The sequence below is a fragment of the Symsagittifera roscoffensis genome, chromosome 8 (assembly GCF_963678635.1).
Source record: "Symsagittifera roscoffensis chromosome 8, txSymRosc1.1, whole genome shotgun sequence".
Classification (NCBI taxonomy): Eukaryota; Metazoa; Xenacoelomorpha; order Acoela; family Convolutidae; genus Symsagittifera; species Symsagittifera roscoffensis.
The window spans coordinates 1,037,594-1,056,973 of NC_087069.1; the positions used below are offsets into that span (position 1 = coordinate 1,037,594).

The window sequence follows — 19,380 nt, forward strand, 5'->3', positions numbered from 1 at the left end:
TCAATTGTTAATGGTATTACTCTTACATAATCTCTTATGTAAGATATTGTACCTATTGCTTGACTTGAGATTGATTGTGGAAAGCTTATAAATGCGGGATGAGACCATTCGGGGTCCCAAACATAATCTGATTGTTCTGTGATAGCGGTATCATCGTTCGAATTTTGGGGTCTAAAATTTTTTCTTGCTTGTGCAATTAAATCAATATTGTGTGTGAAATAATCTATTATGAACCATGCCAAAATTTTTTGTAAATCGTGTTTGGTATGTTGTGAAACGTCGTCTTTCGTGAAATTTTCTTTAATGATGTTTAAATAACTAGAGAGTAGTGTGATTTCATGTCGTACTCTTAAATGTTTAGATGTTTCTGTCGGTGAGACATTTGTTAATGGGATTTCGTTTTCTAATATCGAAATATAACTATATATTATTGCGAAAACTTCATTGGTGAAAATGGAGTTTGCCCTTTGTGAGTTATGGTATTGGATGCTTTTTATATATTCTGAAAAAACTTTTGAAAATTCTAAATCAAGATCGTCTGTTTGAATAGTATATGTTCTATTATTATGGTTTGGGGAAGTGAATTCTATAGAGTAGATTCCATACTGTTGTGTTATGTTGCATATATCTTTTAGATAGTGATCTATGATTTGTCTTTTGATTTTTACATCGGGGAACTCTGTTTTACATGGACTGATTCCGGGTTCAAATAAATTTACGAGTAAATTTTGACAAAATATGTGTTGTCCTCTATCAGTATCTGCATCTACTATAAAAGGAAAGATTTCATCATCATCTGGGGTTTCGTCACCTGGGGTGTGCGTTGAGCTCATTTTTTCGTTCGATGACTGTTAATATGTAATTATTAATGTGTCGAATTGGTTGATTCCAATTGTATAAATGTACTGGTTTGTGTTTATACTGCTTTTTTATTCTTCTTTTTCCTCTTTTTGATGAATTTGAAGTTGTTTCTGAGTCAGAAAAATATAGTTGATCGTGAAGTGGGCAATTTTTATCTATTGATTCTTTTAGTTTGTAAAGTTCGTCTAAACTGTTGGTTTCTGATTCTGAAAATGCGTTTCGATTTTTTGAAAATCTTTTTCGTGTTATTTGTCTTTGTTTAGTTATTATTTTCCTCTTTAGTGTTTGTCGTTTTGTGCGAATGTATCCAACTGTTTGTGTATGAGGTGTGATTACAAGGTCGTATTTTTTGTTATTTATTTCACAATTGTGTAAAACGATTGTTTGTTTATTTCCTAGGTTTTTAAATGACATAAGGTTTAGAATGACGGATGCAAAGGTTGTTAAATGATTTTTATTTTCTTAAACTGTTAGTTCTTACGATTTTTTGGTTAGGTTAACCTGGGTCTATTTGTTCAGGGTTGGAGAGAAAAGTATTTCGATTCCGAAGAATGATTTTTACTTTCTCGTGACTAGTATAAGCTAAGGTGTTAACTTACTTAATCTTACTTAGGGGTAGTGATTGTGTTCAAGGGTTGGAGAATAGTAAATCGATCCACAAGGTTCAGGTATAATTAGAACGCGAGTAGTTCGTTAGATACTATTTTAAACTTACTAAGTCTAAGATTTATCCTGGGTCTGGTAAGAGGGGGGGTCAAGTGAAGGATGAATAACCGAAGTTCTTCACTATTTATCCTAATTTGAATGATTAGTTTTGTTTAAAAATTTCTATTAGTCTTGGGTCTTTAGAAAGGGTTGGGTAGTGAATCGACGTTTGAGGTCGTTAGACACTAATTAAGTGAGTGGGGGAGAACAAAGTTGTTCTGTTTGATCCAAGGATAAGCCTTGATGATCAAATTTAAAATTTAATTAAGTAGAAAATGATTTAAGATCCAAGGATAAGCCTTGATGATCTGGTTTTAAAATTAAGTGAATTTAAGTTTTAATAAAATTTTAAATGTGTGTAAAGGAAAGATTTAGTGTTTTGATGATGTTAGTGGGTTTATGATTGCTGTTATGTTTTAGATGATGAAGCTGGAACAATAGGATGATTTATGATTACTAACCAATTATTGTCATGCTACTAATTTTTATTTTTATTTTCCAATAAATATTTTTCAAACATGTTTTGTATAATACTGCAGAGTTTTAGGAAAACGATCTAAGATCTTTTTATCAATCGTTATTGTATAATATTAATTTTGTTTAGCGCCTGAAATGATTTTGAAGAGTAACTTCAAGGTTTTATGTTTGCAAATGGAAATCTAAATTCATTGCAAGTAGTATTCGAAATATAAAAGTTTGTTCTGGCTTTTGCCGAACTATCATATAACTATACGGCAAGTTTCTACTTTGTCGTATGTCGTCTTTGGTTCGAGGTCTTCTTCCAATTCCGGGTAGTTCTGTTATGGTTCGGAATATTGGCTCTGATCTATTGAGTCGGAGAGACATTTCAATTAATTTATTGTCGTATAACATTTTGTAAATGTTTTTGTCTAATTTCTAATCTATTTTTGGTTAATTCTAATCTAGTAAGGTCTTGTTCGAGACTTATGGTCGCACCAGATGAGTTAGGACTGGTATGTATAACTCATAGAGTAATTTCGGATAGGGTACACCGTCTGCTCGTCACGCTATCTTATTTTCGGCCGGATAGATTCGTGCAACTTCTTAGTCTAATACCGATCCTAATCTTACTCTTATACTATCTAGTCTCAGGTTGTTTAACTAGTCTCTGCTAGGCTCAATAGATCTAGGGTATACTGGTTTATTGCGGCTGCTGAAGTGCTCGGGAGAGTCCAACTAATTTCTAAGTTAAATTCAAATCTCTCTGGTGCTGAAGTTACAAGTAACTTCAGCACTTACAAATAAGTGGGTTGTTAGTTAGATGGATCATGATTGGTTAATATTAAATACTTTACATTGGTAAAACATTTAATTTATCCAATCATAAAATATAGTTTAGATCAGGTTCCATAATCGATTAAAATGTAAAAGAATTTATTGTAATTTGATTTCAGAATGAGATATTATAATCGATTATTAAATGGTTAAAATCAATTTTTTCTTAATTTTATGTTCTTAGTACTAGTCGGATTGGTACTAAAATCATAATATAATCGATAATTAATGCTTGCAACTGGACGCGGGCTTTTTTCTTAGAGCTTTCCGTAATGAATATTTCAAATTAATTAAACTAAGACACCGCCTTCTACTCCCCTTATCGACATTAAGATTTAGACCAACAACCATTGGAATTTTTTAAACATTGATGTTCAGTGTAGCTAATTGTGACTTCAGATCTGAAGCATATGTTGCTGACCAGATTCAACTCAAATGCACTTGGCTTAATTGAAAGATCGGTCAGCGCTGTTGAACATAATGCAGTCTAGTTCTGCTATTTAACGATACAACTGCAAAAACCAAATGCTTACACAGCTGAAAAACCGACTCGTTATGATGATTATTATATACATTCTGTGCATTTAGTTTTAGTTTTTTTCTTTTCAAAATTAAATGCATTTTCTTTTTAGTTATTTTTTTGTCATGTTTCATTTTAAATTACTCGAATTATTTTAATCAGAACTGAAATGTCGGCTCTCAACAATAGTTTCATTGAAAATATGAGGCTTAAGAGAAATATAACTTCAGTAAGACTATATCAGAACCCAGAATCTATTTTGAAGAACTTCCCATTTAGCCGAAAAGAAAGTTCTGGTCCCAAAGTTGGGCCTTTTATGAATTCCCCTCCGAACTCGAACAGAAATAGTCCCAAGAAGAGAAATAGTCCCGAGAATGGCGGACGGTCTGCTTTGAGCTTACCCTTTGCCAGAATCAGCCAATCTTTGGTCTCAAATGAGGTCGACGAACTATCCAGACTCAAAAATCTGCTGCGCAGTGAGTTATTAAATGAAATAATAATTCTTATAAAAATTTGATCGAAATTTTTTGTAATTTCTTTTTTCTGTGAACTCGAAGAATAACTCTACTTTGCGTCACGCAAAACGCAAACTTGGTTTTTTCTTTTTCTAAATTGTCTTTTTTAAGGACCACATTAAGTGTTCATTTTATGTTGCGACCGTCTCGACCAAAAGTCGACATATTTCGCTGCTCTCGGCCGAATTCGGTATGTTTCGACTTTCTCAATCGCAAAAAAAAAATGAGCTCGATCACATGTTTTTAAAGTTTTCGAGGTGTGTTTCGACATGTTCGACCAAAAATTGACATGTTTTGACCATGCTCGGCCAAAATTTTCTTTGTTTCGATCGTGCTCGCGGTATGTACAGGTTTGTTATCGACCCAATCCTATCTCTCGACCGTTCTTTCTTTCGAGCTCTGACATCTTCTCGACTTTGAAAGACGATACATAAAGTGAGCCGGTCGACCTGGGAAGCCGCTGATTTTAGGAAAGTTGTTTCACGTTATGAGTCAATTCTATCAATGAAAACGCTCCACAAGGCATCAAAAAATTTCATTCCACTCATTTTATAAACAAAATCGCAACAAAATAACGTTATTTTGAAGAAACTATTGATGCGTAGAAACTTCAAAAAGTTTGATGTAGCTTTGATAACTTAAATCAATTTGCAAAACATAATTGTTGTTTAGCAATGAAACTTTGAAAACTTTCATGTATTGTAGATAGCTTGCTTTTGTTGGCAAAAAGGTTTTTACAAGCAAGCAATTCGTGCGCTGGGATATTGCAATGTTTCATTTTGCTTTGATAGCTTAAGTCAATGTGCAAAAAACTCAAGTTGTTCAAGCAAACTTTCCTGCAACACATATTGAATGAAGTCAGCTTTGTTTTCGATAGCTTGTTCCAACAGCTTACTTGAAAAATGTGAATCTTTTAACCTTGATTTTCAGCTTTTCGCCAAAAAAGGCTCTTTTTTTAACCGCACTTGAATTGAAAAAAAAACTAGTGAGAAAAAATTCATGCGTACACTAATAGGCACTGTCTAGTTTGACAAAAAAATGAATTGATCTTGTCCGACGTCTAAGACACTGATAGAAAAGTCTAAAAAGAGAAATTTCACATTTCTGGAACAGTCTTGCCCAGGGGCGGATCTAGGATTTTCTCGAGGGGGGGGGGCGGATTTTCAAAAAATTTTCGAAAATTTTGACGACCTTTTTTTTTTTTTTATAGGTCGGTCAGATTGACGTTCCGAGCTCTCCCAAAGCAGTAAAAAGACCCTGTTTTGGCCAAACTTTCTGCGCCGCAGGCAATTTTTTTGAAAAAACAGGTCAAAAAAGCCGTTTTTGGGCACTTTTTGGAAAATTTTGACAAGAAAAACGCATTTTTTTGGCGCGCGCTCCCCCTCAAAATTAGTATATATTGGCGCTTAAGGCGCCTTTAGAAAAATTTTAGGGTCGGTCGGCCAAAAATGGATTTCTTAAAAAGTACCAAAGGGGGGACCCTTTGGATTGGCAGGGGTTCGAATCCCTGAGGGAAAGGCGTCCGACCCCCCTGCCCCCCCCCTAAATCCGCCCCTGGTCTTGCCAAAGTAGATAGTTTTTGTAAGCGTTGTAGTTGGTAGCCCTCTGATTTTTCAAAACATGTCTTTGATTGGTTTGAAAAGAGCATGCCTCAAAAAAGTTGTTATGTATTAGAAAGATTAAGAGTAATGAATGTAGTGAAGACTCTTATATAGGTCTTGCTGATTTTTTTAAGGAAAAGTCTCAATTTCTTAAGAACTACAGATGTGCATTCATACGTATTGATGCGTTTCTGAATGCACTTAGGTGTATATGCACTTTTTGAGTTCAATTGAAATTCATCTGCTGCAAGCACTCTCCAAAAACGAACGTGGAAATGGCGCAAAAAACGTGAACGATTTCTAGTTTCGAAAGTGGAATTAATTTTTAAGATATCCCAGCGGAATAAAAACCTTACCTATTGATCCTGTTTTTTTTTCAAATTGGGTTCATATTATTAAAAAAGCGCCAATCATTAATTGTTCTAGAAATTCAAAGAGCGTAAAGGGCATCTGTTTTCATCTTTGAAATTTGAAAATTGAGATTTTTTCAAGAAAGTCAGTGCTTTTATGTTTAATTGCGTTCATAACTCTTTTTCAATCTTCGATTGGCTGTTTTGAAAGGTTTGTACTTACACACTTTTCATATTATTTTCAAATGAAAAGTTTAAAAATGAATTTGGTGTCAGAAAAAAATTGAAAGCATCTGGACAAACTGGTCAGCGTCGTAAGCAAATACCTGTAGCTACTCGTTGGTAGAGTTACTAGTTTTATTCGATCATATAGTTTACTTTGTAATCAAGTATTTTATGAGGCTTGTGATTTAGCTGGAGTTCAGTATACTGATCAATGTACTCTTATAAATAATGCAGACTATGAAATACAGAGCCTGACGTGGTGATACTTTTTCAATAGAGTTACGTTGATTGCTTCAGTTTACTGCAATCCCACTAATCAATACGCGTCATCTAACAGTGGAGGGGGAGGAGGGCAACAAGCGGACGCCACATCGGCAGACAGCGGCTACAGCCAACACACAAGTGGTCAGATTGGCACAATACAACGCCGCAGAACAACATTAAATGGTCTATCACACTCTTCCCAGTCCAAACACAGTAAAAACAACCCAAATAGTTTCAATTCCGATGCCCAAAACAACAACATCAACAACCAAAACAACAACAACAGTTTTATTAGTAGCCTGCACCACAGTTCCACAAATGAAGACTTGGTAGCCCTGGGAAAAGTAGCCAGCACTTCCCGGAACGACAGCAGCAGTCAAGTTTCCAATCAGGTGTCCTTTGGGGGGTTCTTGTCGTCACCTCAAGCTGTTCTCAATAGTGTGAACAATAGGGGCAGTAATTCCAAGTACAGAACCACCACCGACCCCTGCTACTCTTCCCCAGTGGCTAATAATGGAGGAGGAGGGGGAGGGGGAGGGGGGAGTGTGTTTGGAGCTAGTGGGGTGCACAACAGCAGCAGCTCTGGCTTCATGTCCGGAGGAGGGGGTGTGACTGGCAGCCCTCACAAGAACGGATCCGCCCAGTCGTTCACATTTTCCAGGTTCGAGCCAGTTTATTTGGTCAATCATCACTTGACCAATTTAATGCATCTAAGGTGGGCCGTCGTCTCCACTTATTCATCCAAAGAGGGTGGGTGGGGAGATTCGATGCGTTCTTCGCTCTAAGGCTCACTCAAATGTTCTTCACTGTGGCCGACTATTACACAGATTTCGACTGATTTAGTTTCGTGGTCAGCAGCGAGCAAATAATAATCCAAACTTAAAACATGCACTTCAGGTTATGTTTTACTTTTTCAAGCATATGACGCTTCCCCGCATTGGTCTGTCAGTAATAATCAGTACTGCTTCAGAGTAAAACTATAGACATTTTTTTCTAGGACTGTTCCACGAAAAACACAGTTAAACGAGAAAAAAAAAAACAGTACTGTTGTTTTTGTATCACTGTTTTTGTCCTGGAACAGTACTATAATTTTTTTAAATTTTCGAATCCTGGAGTTCCGTGGATCATAATCTATTATATTGTCATTTTATAGTCAGTATCTATCAAATAACAAATAGTAATCGATCATAATCCATCAAAAATGAATTATAATCCTAGTATTTTCTAAATCATTATGATCCCCCCACCCAGTTTACCCTTCCTCAGTTACCCCCCCCCCCCCCCCCTATCTTAGTTTAATCCCCCAAACCCCCCCCCCGTTAACGATTGCGGGGTAAAAATATGGGAGGAGGGTGGAATAAAAACTTGGTGAGAGGGTTAAAATGGTAAACAAACTGGGGGGGGGGGGGGGGGGGGGGGAGGTGTTGGTTTAAACTTTAGTAAATATGGGGGTTGGCGTAGGGATAAACGTAGGGGAGTGGGGGGAGGGGATTTGCGCAAATGCGGATTGGGTGGGGGCAAAGTGAGGGGGGAGTTTAATTTGAGTAAGTTTAGATTGCTAGTAGAGCGTGTAAGACGCAGAAATGTTGCAAGTTTTGCAGATGATTTTTCAAAAAAATGTTAAGACTATAATCCGTTATAATCAAATCTAATGGTTTTTATTAGGGTTATAATCCATTATAGTGGATTTTAATGGATTGGGTTTATACGAAAATAATCGATTGTAATGACATTATAATCGATTTCGTGGTTTAAATTTGCAACAAAAATGGATTAAATTCACACCACTTTAGACAACAATTTTCCATTATAATCTATTAGTATCCATGGAACTCCAGTGCGGGTGTCGTTACAAAAAAGATGAAGCAGGACTTAATTCACCAACCCCAGAGCTAAAAACAGCTGAAAACCGCCTAAAATTGCAGTTTTTGTGCAAAATAAAATAGAAATGACTAAACTTTGATAATCAGAAGGCTTAGGCAACTAAATTTTCCCCGGAGTTTTTGGCCCTAATTGGCCTTCAATTTGAACGTAGAAATTGTAATGTGAACATACTAGTGCTTTTTGTTATCATCAGTTTGAATTCATTCTTTCAGTGCTGTGTTTGCAAATTTTTAGCTTTTTTGCATTTTTTAGTGCTATTTTTGCTATTTTCAGTGGTGTTACAGCGCTGATTTATCTCTGTAACAACATAATGCGGACTCTGGAACAATATAAAATACAACAAGTCAGAAAATTCCATATCTGGTAGAACATACATTGAAAAACATAACATATATCGAAAAAAATATCAGGTAACTTCATATATGTGTGATTGAAAATCAGGAGAAATTGCATGTCACATGTGGTTCACATGTTTAATCAAGTAAAGTTACACCTTTATTTTAAGCTTTTTATTTAGAAACCCATGAAGTTTCAATCAACTCTTGATTCATTATAGCTGCCTAGACGGGCAACAAAACTCAGGGATAATTTTAGATTTTGAGGCACGTATAATCAAATACTATGAAGCGTTCAAATATGTTCCTAATGAAATGAAAACGTTTCAGTAATTTGGTTATTTAGTCTTTGTCTTCATATTTCAAAACATTTAGCGCAGCGCTTTGCTCTTAACCTTTAACTAAAAAACAGGTGTATAAAAAAAGCTGAAGTTGTTCTGGCAAGGACTGTTGAGATACTTTTTAGATAAAATGGGAATTTTAAAACCGGGGTTATCAATCAATTACAAGAAATAAAGATACAATTTGATGTGACGATTTTTTTTGAGTTTTGAAATGGATGCATTTTAAACTAGGTTCTCGGTTACTAAATTCAATTTTGCTTCTGTGGTACTGCTACTACAGTAACCTTGAGATATTATGTTTTTATATGCATACTTAATATTGTTATTATATTCTCAAGGGCATTATGTGCCGACCTGAAAATGTTGGAGACTGCTATTCAGTCTAACCGTACTAGTTATGGATGTTAGAAGCATACTACAGCAATAGTGAGAGAAGAATGAAGATCAGTCTAATTTAAACATTATCTCTTATCTGTTATTAGTTAAATCAGAAAGCAACACTATTAGTTATCAGATGGCGCAGCCAGCAGGATGTTTGTCTCAAGATAACAGAACTGACACGGGCATTCCTGTATTCTGGATCACCGCACAGTCTGACATGCCTTCGAACTTCAAAAATTGGTTCGATAAATTTTTATTGGCAGTTACGGTGAAGGAAAACGAAAGCCCATAGATATTGATGGACGATCCAAAACGACGGAAGGAAAAAAACCGTTTGTCCAAAAGAATCCACACAAGGAAGCATCTGAACTTGAATTTTGAGAAATGATGAGATTTGTTAGAGACCTATTCATTTCATAGATGAAGAATACGGTTCTGCTAGATACACTAATTTATGAAACATTTACGCCGGACGAAGTGCTAAAGTTCGAACAAAGCAAACAAACGAAACACTTTTTTTTAAAAAAAATTGAATGCCACGACTGCAGATGCAGGTCAGCTCAACGGGGCTCAGATAAAGATTAAAAAGGAACCTATCGTGGCTATAGGCAACAAAGGACCAAACAAAAGAAGATAATCTAGAGAACAATATAAAAGAAGAACAAATGAAACAAAACGCAACGTAAGGTCCGCAAATGGAAGGAAACGTTGACCTAGATGCGGACGCCCATTTGTGGATGGTCACTTGAAAAACTGCCCAGTTATGAGTAAGAATTGTAGGAACGTCAACAAACGCAACCACTTTGCTAAGATGTGTCGTTCACAACAAGTTATTGAAAATATCGAAAATAGTACTAGCTCAGAAGATGAGGAATGCAATGTGATTCAATCCTTCGATTCTTGCGACGATTTTGAGTTTTTGTCCATCAAATACGATTTCATATCAATTGCACAAATTGAGAAATACGTGGAGAATCGAATAGAAATTAAGCAGGCAAAACCGTCAAGCGTGACAGAAAACAGTTACGTGAAAAAGAGTGATATACGTAGAAACGATAGATCACAGCAGATAAAATCGCTGAAAGCGTCAGTCCGAATTGACAATCAAATCAAAAACATAACGATAGACACGTGTAGCCTAGTATCCTTCCCAAATTGGGCAACAGCGAAACAAATAGTGGAAGTCGCAAAGAACACGAAGTTCACACTAATGGAAAAACAAAAGCTGTAGGCGCAGTTCGTAAATTACAATAAACAACCAATTGCAATACTAGGGGCAATCACAGCAAACATCCGATAAACGGGCTGGGAGGTAATAGGAGCATCGTTTATTGTTACTGAACGCCGCGTTAGTGAACCTTTTTGACCGTCGAGTAATTTCAAAAAACTAACTAGTGAATACAACAATTGAGAGCCCTTTATGCTCAATAAGAGAAAAGGGTAGAAGGACAGCGATCCACATTCAAGAAAAAGTCCAGACCGAATTTAACAAACGTCTCAATGAAGGACACAAGTAACAGTTTAATGTACCAGCGAATGTTTAATAGCCCCAATTGTCATCACACCAAAAAAGATGACTCAATAAAATTGGCCTTGTTCGCAAAACCAATTAACAGGCAACTGTTCAAAAAGGTCCAATGTTGGCAAACTGCAGGTGGAATTAGCCAAATAGTTACAGCGAACACAAAAGGAACGTTATATTTCACAGTTCTAGTTTTAAAATACGCCTACAGTCATTTAAAGTTAACTGCCGAAACAGCAAAGCAATGCAATTTAAATTTTATAGGCGGACAGGCAACAGGTACATATAATTTTCTCGCGGGGTTTGGTGGACTGGCTGACATGCCAGCAGAGTCTTAAAAATCAATGGACCGAACAACGAATCACGCGAGGAACACGTTTGGCTTTTTGGATGATATTATGGTTGTTCCAAACGGGAATGAACAAAAACATGAAAAGTTAGTTCTGGATGTATCGAAAAGACTCGACGATGAAAATCTCGCATTAAAAATTTCCAAATACGAGTTTTTCTAAACACAAGTAAACTGTTTGGGTCATAAGTTGTCACTGAGCGGAACTACACCAAAAATAACAAAAACAGGGGCGATAATAAAACTAAATCCACCGAAATTGCTCAAACAACTCCGATTCTTTAAGGGTAGCATTAATCATCTGTCAAAATTTATCCCAAACGCAGCAAGCTTGACAGACAAACTTAGACCACTATTACTAGAATAAATTGCTTTAAAAAATGAAAAGAGACAACAACTGGTTGAAAAATTCGAATTGGGGGAAGAACTATCTGAGATATTCGAGGCATTCAAAAAAGTGGTAGCGAATAACGCCCAAACCAATTAATACAAACCATCAAATAGTACCCGTGTAAAAAGCGATGCCAGCCATAGCGGTTTAGGCGCAACTCTTGAACAAAAAGAGGAGCCTGGGAAATGGATACTGATGGCATTTGCATCACGCTACTTAAATTCCCAAGAAAAAACTACTCGACCATAGAGCTGGAATTGCTAGCAGTAGTGTGGACGGTAGAACGATTTGAACACTATCATAATAGCAACAGATGACAAGGCTTTAACGTTCGCTTTAGACCGGTCTAATAAAACGTATCAATTGCAGCAGACTAGATGGGTGGATAGGTTATTATCATATCAATTTAAGGTAGTAACACATCCCGGGTAAAATATGGTTAGAGTATATTATGTATCGAAAGAACCAAGTGATGAGCCGTGATCAGATTAGGAACTTGATGAAAATTTCGTGGTGGCTTCTGTAGAGAGTTTTCATAAAGCTCTCGTATGTTTAAGCAGTCGTCTGACTGATACAAGGGGCTCGAAGGAACAAAATAATGCTAGAACAATCTCAAGTAAATAGGCGGTAACAATCGAAACACGTCACCTCGCAGTTGCTATGGCAACCAAAACGGTCAAAAACGCGAGCAAGGCTCGACCGGAACGAAAGCAATCCAAGTTCACAATTTTCAACATTGCAACGAATTATTATGATTTATCAATCAGTACAGTCTGTTGAAAGAATTTCAAAAATTTCAGATGGAAAAATTAAGCGCGAGAAAAAGGAAGAAACGGAGAAACGAACAAGGACAAGAACAAATCAGAGAGGGGAAAGGCGATATCGAGAACGAAAGGCTGAAGAAACTACGGATACTACTTTCCAACGCACAAGAAAGATTTTTAGAGGGACGCCGAATCGATCAAACTCAGAAAACTCAGATTCGCGGATGTGCCACAGATTGAATGGAGAGCAATGGAACGCTACCTCAAATCGAACAATGACCATTGTGGAAAATCAACAACGACTACTTCAACAGCACCAAAGTTAATTTCCTTTTGGGTATTAATATGCACGGATCGGGAGGACAAACCGAGCAACAAGTTGGAATTAGAGGTAAAATTGAATTCCATAGACAAAATTCGACAGGTCAGATCCAGTTTGAAGGTGAAGTCGAAACGGAAGGCACGACCATAATAGAAGTGGATCTCACAGTTGTCAGTTGTCGATCAATGTATTCTCGAGAACAATCTGTTAGCAGTTCTAGTTCAGTTGCGACCGGCAGTTCTAAACCAAACCTATCGCAAGCATCCCGGTCAGGAGGCAATGTTGGATGTGTCTCATTAGTTGTGATGGCCCCACATGCATAAGGAAATCGCTGACCTGGCGGAGGGGTGTGGGAGCTGCACCCGCTATGGTAAGAATGCTAAATTTGTCATTCCTAAAAATGCCACTAAACCGCTTTCACTGCTGACGCAGCCGGCTCAACAATCGCAGTTAGATTACGCTAGATCTTTTGAAGACCATAAAAGAAAGAAGATCTTTTTGCTAGTAGCGACTGATAAATACTCCACTGAGGGAAAATTGTCGATAAAACTCCTATGTACAAACATCGATACGCATGGAGTACCGTAATAAAAAAAACCGATCAGTTTTCTTGTTTCAAAGGCAAGGTAATGAAAAACGTTTCTTCCGAAAATAGTGTAGAACAAATTTTCTGCCCAGTGGGCGACCACCGAGGGTATGGCTTAGTCGAGCGAACGACACAGACGATTAAGCGAAGACTTGGGTTGATGCTCTTGGACGATGAAGCTATGTCTAAGTACAATAATAGGAGGTCTATTTTGGAGTAAGCAAAAATCATTACAACGTTCTCCCTTTGTAGCACACTTTGGTCGACTTCCGAAAACTGAATTTATAAAAACAAGGGTCAAATTTTTACATGAAACTGGTCGTTTAGATATGGTTTATCTGGAGCGTTCGGTCCTCACGGCTTCACAGCTAAAGAAGCAGGTTGACCAGTCTCGGAACAACGTGAAGATTGTTCGGAAGGGCCAATACAGCTGCGAAGCAAGCCTGGTGTTTCAGCAGCAGCTACTATCCGCTTAAGATCGGGAACGGGCTAGAGCTCTGAAAGCTTTATTAGAGACAAAGGCACTCTGTAATGGCACTACAAGAGATACGTCGGCGAATGACATAAAAAAGATAGTAGAGAAAACCAGCACGATAAATTCAGACCTCAGAAAGAACTGCTCTATTCGTGGGAACGGGGTTTTATCGAAGACAAAACAACCGAGAGTGGGAATCAAGCAAATAATCTCCTACTGAAAGATGAAAATTACAAAAGTGTAAGTATTGTAAGTCCTTTTATATGCAAGATAGAAGAAAGGTGAAAAGCAATTAAAATTAAACTTAGTGGGTGGGAGACAGGGTAATTTTCTTTCAAGAGTGTGATTTTCTAAGAGATCAGAGTTTTTCTTTATCGTTTTTTTTGTAAATATCGAAGTAGGGTTTCATTCCCTGGAATTGTGATATCGGCTTTTACTGGTTTTGTTTTATATTTGCGTCAATATTTAAACTGTTGATTGACATGGTCAAGATTTTGGTATTATTGAAGTTACTGAAATATCCTTAATTCTCTATTAAGGAGAAAAATTCGAATTTCATTTTTTGCGATAGGTATTTTATTCAAACGGTCTTGTAAGAAAAATTTTAATGTTAGTATAATTTGGTTCAGATGATGATTATGTTATTGGTTTAATTATTTTTTGCTCATTTAATCTTTTTTATGGTGGTTGTTTTGGAAATTAGTATATAGCGGAAGATGTTCTTTATTTTTGTTTTTTAGTATTTGAGTAAGTTTTAACCGCATAGTTACATTCTAGTCGTAGTGGTGCTTCTTCGTTTGCAAGGAAATTTTTTTTATTTTGTTTGTAGTTTTTCTACAGTTTTTTCGTGTTATCGATTCAAGTGATGTGTTTCGGCTAAGTGTATCTGCTAAAACACGGTTTTTGCTTGCTGTCCAAACTATTTGTAGGTTTGGAAATTTTCTTAGAAAAATTTGAAATCTATAAACTCTATGGTTTGGATTTTATTTTTGTGTCAATCAAAAATTATAGGTTTTTGATCTGTGATTGAAGCTGTTGGATGTTTAATCTAATGATCAGGAGTTCATATTCTGATAATGCATATATTATGGCTTTACCTTCTCTCAAGAGGGTAGAAAACCTAAGTTATGCTCGTGTTAAAAATCTTGAATTTGCTGATATTAGGTTCATTTTAATTGTTCCTTTATGTTATTGTAGAAGTGCTGCGGCAATTCCATAGTTGGGAGCATCGCACAGAGCGTAAAATGGTTGGTCTGGATCTAGGATTGTGTTTGAACTCTGCTCTGATAGAAGAGATTTTATTTCAACAAAGCTTTTTTGATGTTCTAATGTCCATTCAAAGTTACTTTGTTGAAGGAGAACATTGTGAAATGGCCTAAGGTATAATTGATTTTTTGCAAACGTTTTTATTTAAGAAGTTTAGCTTTTCAAGGAATTTTTGCGTCTCTTTTTATTTGGAGATTTCATATTGCTTCCACTCGTGATTGTAAAGGTGTAATTGTGGTGCCATCAATAATGTGTCCACGAAATTTTACACGAGTAAAGAAAAAATGTGATTTGTCTGGAGCTGTTTTACTTTTAGCAAGATTTGGTGGTATGTAATTAAATTTTAAACCTTTCTTGTTTTGTTTGTGACTGTATGAAAATATCGTCTAAATATGCAGTTACGTTTTTGCTAAGAATTATTGATCTAAAAGTTTTACGCATAAGTGCTGAAAAAGCTGCTGGTCTTATGGATATACCATAGAGAAGTCTTTTAAAATTCGTATTGCTGACTTCGAATTGTGTTAGTCGACATGATTGTTCGTCTAATAGCTTTTTGTGATATGCGCGATTCATTTTGGCGGTGGTGTAGTATTTCGCCATTCTTTGTAATTTTTACGTGTATCAGTTCTACGGGCCAGCTGCATTTGGTTCAACGACTAGAAAATTTGAATTTCGTGCATCTAGAACAATTTTAGGTGACTCTCCTTTAGCGAGATTAATTACGGGATTGATGGATGTGAAATCCTTTCATACTGTGAAATCATTTCAAAACGGTGAGATCATTTCATACTGTTCGAGGATATCTAAAAGTCTATTTTTTTTGTCTTGTAAATGTATTGGTACTTTACTTGCGCGTTGTTTTTCGAAAACTGCGTCGGGCTTAAGTGGAAGAAGTAGTGGTGAATGTATTTTTCCAACATCAAATTATAATGTGGCATAAACCATGAGATATTTTTTAAAAATTCTGCTGGTTCAAATTCTTGTTGATTATTTTGGGATTGTTGAAAATTGATCATTGCTAAAAATTGTTGTTTCTCATTTGTATGTTTTGAGATTTAGAAAGTTGGTTGAAATTAGGGGTTTTTTGAAAAAACCGTGTATCGTCTTGAGTCATTAGTAATTTTTTTTAATGGATAATGCTTCATTCGGAATGGTTAATTGACAAAAATCTAGTAGTTTTAAAATGTTTTTTATCTGAATGTCCTTTTTGTGTCGGGTGAAGTGTTACATTTGCTCAGCAAAATCCTTAAAATCCTAAAAGAAGTGTGATTTTGTATGGCGAATTATAGCATATGTGTAGGGCTATTATGACTGTGATTATATCTTCAGCGTATTTGATGGATGAAATTATTACTCTAAAACAATAATGAATTGGTTTGAATTCAAGATCAGTTTGAATTCAAGACATATATAGTTTTCGTATATTTTGATCGGTGTTATATTGAGATAATTTATTGATAAAAAAATCATATACATGTCCTGTTAGTGTTTTCCGGCGTTTGTTTATTGATTAGTTTTGGGTAAAATTTTGAGAAAAATGCGGGTTGTATATTTAATCTCGATCTGAAAAATGTTAGGAAAGTATTACTTAGTTTTGTATATTTGACTTTGATTTGTAATTTACTATTTAAAATGTTTATAGCTGAGATATAATTTTTTAAAATTGGATTCCAACTATATTGTATTTAAAGTCTGTTTTGTGGAGTTCTCGTTCGAAGGGTTTAAATAACTATATGTTTTGTTCCATCGTTCGAGTTGTGATAAGGAAAAATTTACTTTTTCAATAGTTTGTTGGACTTGTTCCTTGTGCAGTGGTTAGCTTACTTGAGGTTTTTGAAAGAGAAAATTTGAATTTAAAACTTGAATTTCATTCCATGTAGGGATGTTAATAATGTTCAAGCCAGATTCAATTGAAAAATCTGTTTCAGGATCTCGTAATTGGAAGTTTTTGTTTTTTGAACTTTCTAGAAAAAGTGGTATTATCCAAGTTTTTTAATTTAGTGGTAATATTTCATTCAATGTATTTTGTATTTTGTTTGTTTTGTTCATATTGGAGTTGGTTCCAATTACATGTGGAGTGTATTTTGTTGTTTATTGATTGTTATCTGGTTCTTGACAATTTGAACTAAGAATTTCAATTTAGGAATAATTCGATTCAAATTGTGATTCATATTCATTTTTATTTGAAGCATATTATTTTTAAGTGTGTTTTCTGTGTCACTTTTGACATCTGTGCTTTCACAGTGTATGAGGCTTAACTGTGGTTCTGATATTTTTCTATTGTCGATAACTGGTTGTTGTACTTGATTTAATTGTCTTAGATGTTTTGACGTACTGCGTCTATAATTTTGATTTTGTGCGTTTGAAAACTGGGTATTATTTTGGTGTGGTGATTGAGAATAGTTTTTTTGATCTGTTTTGAAAGTTTTTCTTTCTTTTTTTGGAATTATCACGATAGTTTTTATTATAAAATTATTCTTATTTGGTCTAATGCTGGAGTTGTTTTGTGGTCTTCTTTCGAGTAGTTTCGATAACGATTACTTGAATCGTTTCGATTTCGACTATTCGGAGAGTTTCTTGAACAATCATTGAATCATTATCTTTTCCGAGATTTTGAATATGAACGGTTTCTACTAAAGTTTGATTAATTACTTCTAATTGAAATTTTTCGTGTAAATGCTTCTGTACTGATTGTTTTGTTTATTTGATCTGCTATACCTATTTTGTGAATAGTTCTGTAAATTTCCTCGATATGGTGATCTTTCGCGACAGTTATTTCGATAGAAGGATTGTGATCTGTTATTGCTATAGCTATTTGGGAGTGGTTTTCCTGGGCTATTGTTACTTTGAACTTTTTTATTTGGCATATTTTGTTTCTTTTTCATGTATTGGTAAAAACAATAGCTTGGTTCTCTGTGCTTCTGTGATCCATTTAAGTTGTCTTGTTGTTTTGGTTTGTTTTCAGCTATGCTATGTCTATATCTGCGACAATAGTTACACCATTTTTCGAATGATGGTTGCCTTTGAAGTTCGGATACTTTTCATAAAAGTTTGAGATTTGAGTTTTTCTGTGCTAGTTCATTCAGTGTCTTGGATATTATTAATATCTGACGTTGTGGTTTGGACGTTGCTTGCCTATTTTAGTTTCAAATTGTCTGTTCATTCTAATTTCAGTGTAATTTTGGCTTTTTCTGGCTAATCTACTGATTTTTGAAAATCTATATTAGGTTCTCGGATTGATGATGGATGTGATGCTCTTTTTTAATGCAATTGTGGTGTTACAGTCATCATTAAACTTTCGGTTTTTTCGTGTTTTTATAATCATGTGTAGTGACGGAATGAGTTTTTCGTACTAGGATTTTAATTCTTTTCGCGATTTGTTTTATTGTTCCGTTTTTGCGAATTTTGTCGCATAGAACTCTTTGATGTTGTTCGTTTCTTTCAGAATCGAAAGTTTTTGAGAATGCTTGCGTGAATCTTATCCAGTCAAATTTAATTTCTATAGGTAAAAATGAAAAACAATTTAGTTGCGCCGTCAAGTGTGGTTTAACTTAATTTCGTACGCCTATGTATCCCATTTTCCTGGAGTGGTGTGTTTTTTGGTTCTGGACCTATACTTAAAATTTAAAATGCTGTAACTGCAATTAAGCAGTATTCTACGGAATGTTCAGGATCTCTTCCTATGAACTCCATGAGTGGTTTATTCGATGTGATAGATGGTCCACCCATAAAGTATGGATTCATTGTTATTTGAAGTGATTCTGCTGTGTTTGTAATTGGGGTAAAAATTGTAAGTCGAGTTTTTGTAATTTCATTTTGTTGTAATTGATATTGTAATGGAACTTCATTTTGGCACATTTAGCACAAAAAGTTTTGGCACAACCAAACAATAATATGCAATCACAAAACCATACAAACACTCAAGATTACCAACCTAATCCAACGCATTAGGTTGGTAACCTTGAGTTTTTATATGTTTTTTGGTTTCATTTTATTATTTGGTTGGGAATGTGTTGTTGTGTTTGTCATGTTTTTTCTGTTTTCATGTAAGGTTTGAAAATATCTGGTTGATAAATTTTATCTGGTTGGTCAATTTTATTCCAATTGTTTTATTGTAGATTTTTTTTGTACTGTTCTTGGTTTTGGTTGAAGTACTCTTTACCTTCAGAATAGTGTGGTTTGTTTCTTGTGAATTGCTTCTTTGTTGGATTTTTGTTTTGATGAATAAATGGGTAATTTTCGCTGCGGTTTGTTGGAGTTTTCCGTTTTTCATTAAAGAATACTAATTGAGATACTGGCTTTGGTATCTGTTGGGTGTAATTATGATCTTGAGGTTTGTTTTGCGTTGTGTCAAGTGGTTTTGCTATTGGGTTGCTATTTTTAGTGTTTGCAAAAAACCAAAAATGTGATTTGCTAAATTATTT

General features: G+C 35.4%; 1 protein-coding gene across 1 annotated transcript in view; it reads left to right on the forward strand.

The window, feature by feature from the left end:
* LOC134853202 (homeobox protein 5-like) overlaps positions 1-19,380 on the forward strand; it is a 75,558-nt gene that overhangs the window by 33,866 nt on the left and 22,312 nt on the right. The window contains exon 6 of the mRNA XM_063869161.1: positions 6,371-6,998. Coding sequence (XP_063725231.1) covers positions 6,371-6,998 — 628 coding nt within the window. The remainder of the gene's footprint in view (positions 1-6,370; positions 6,999-19,380) is intronic.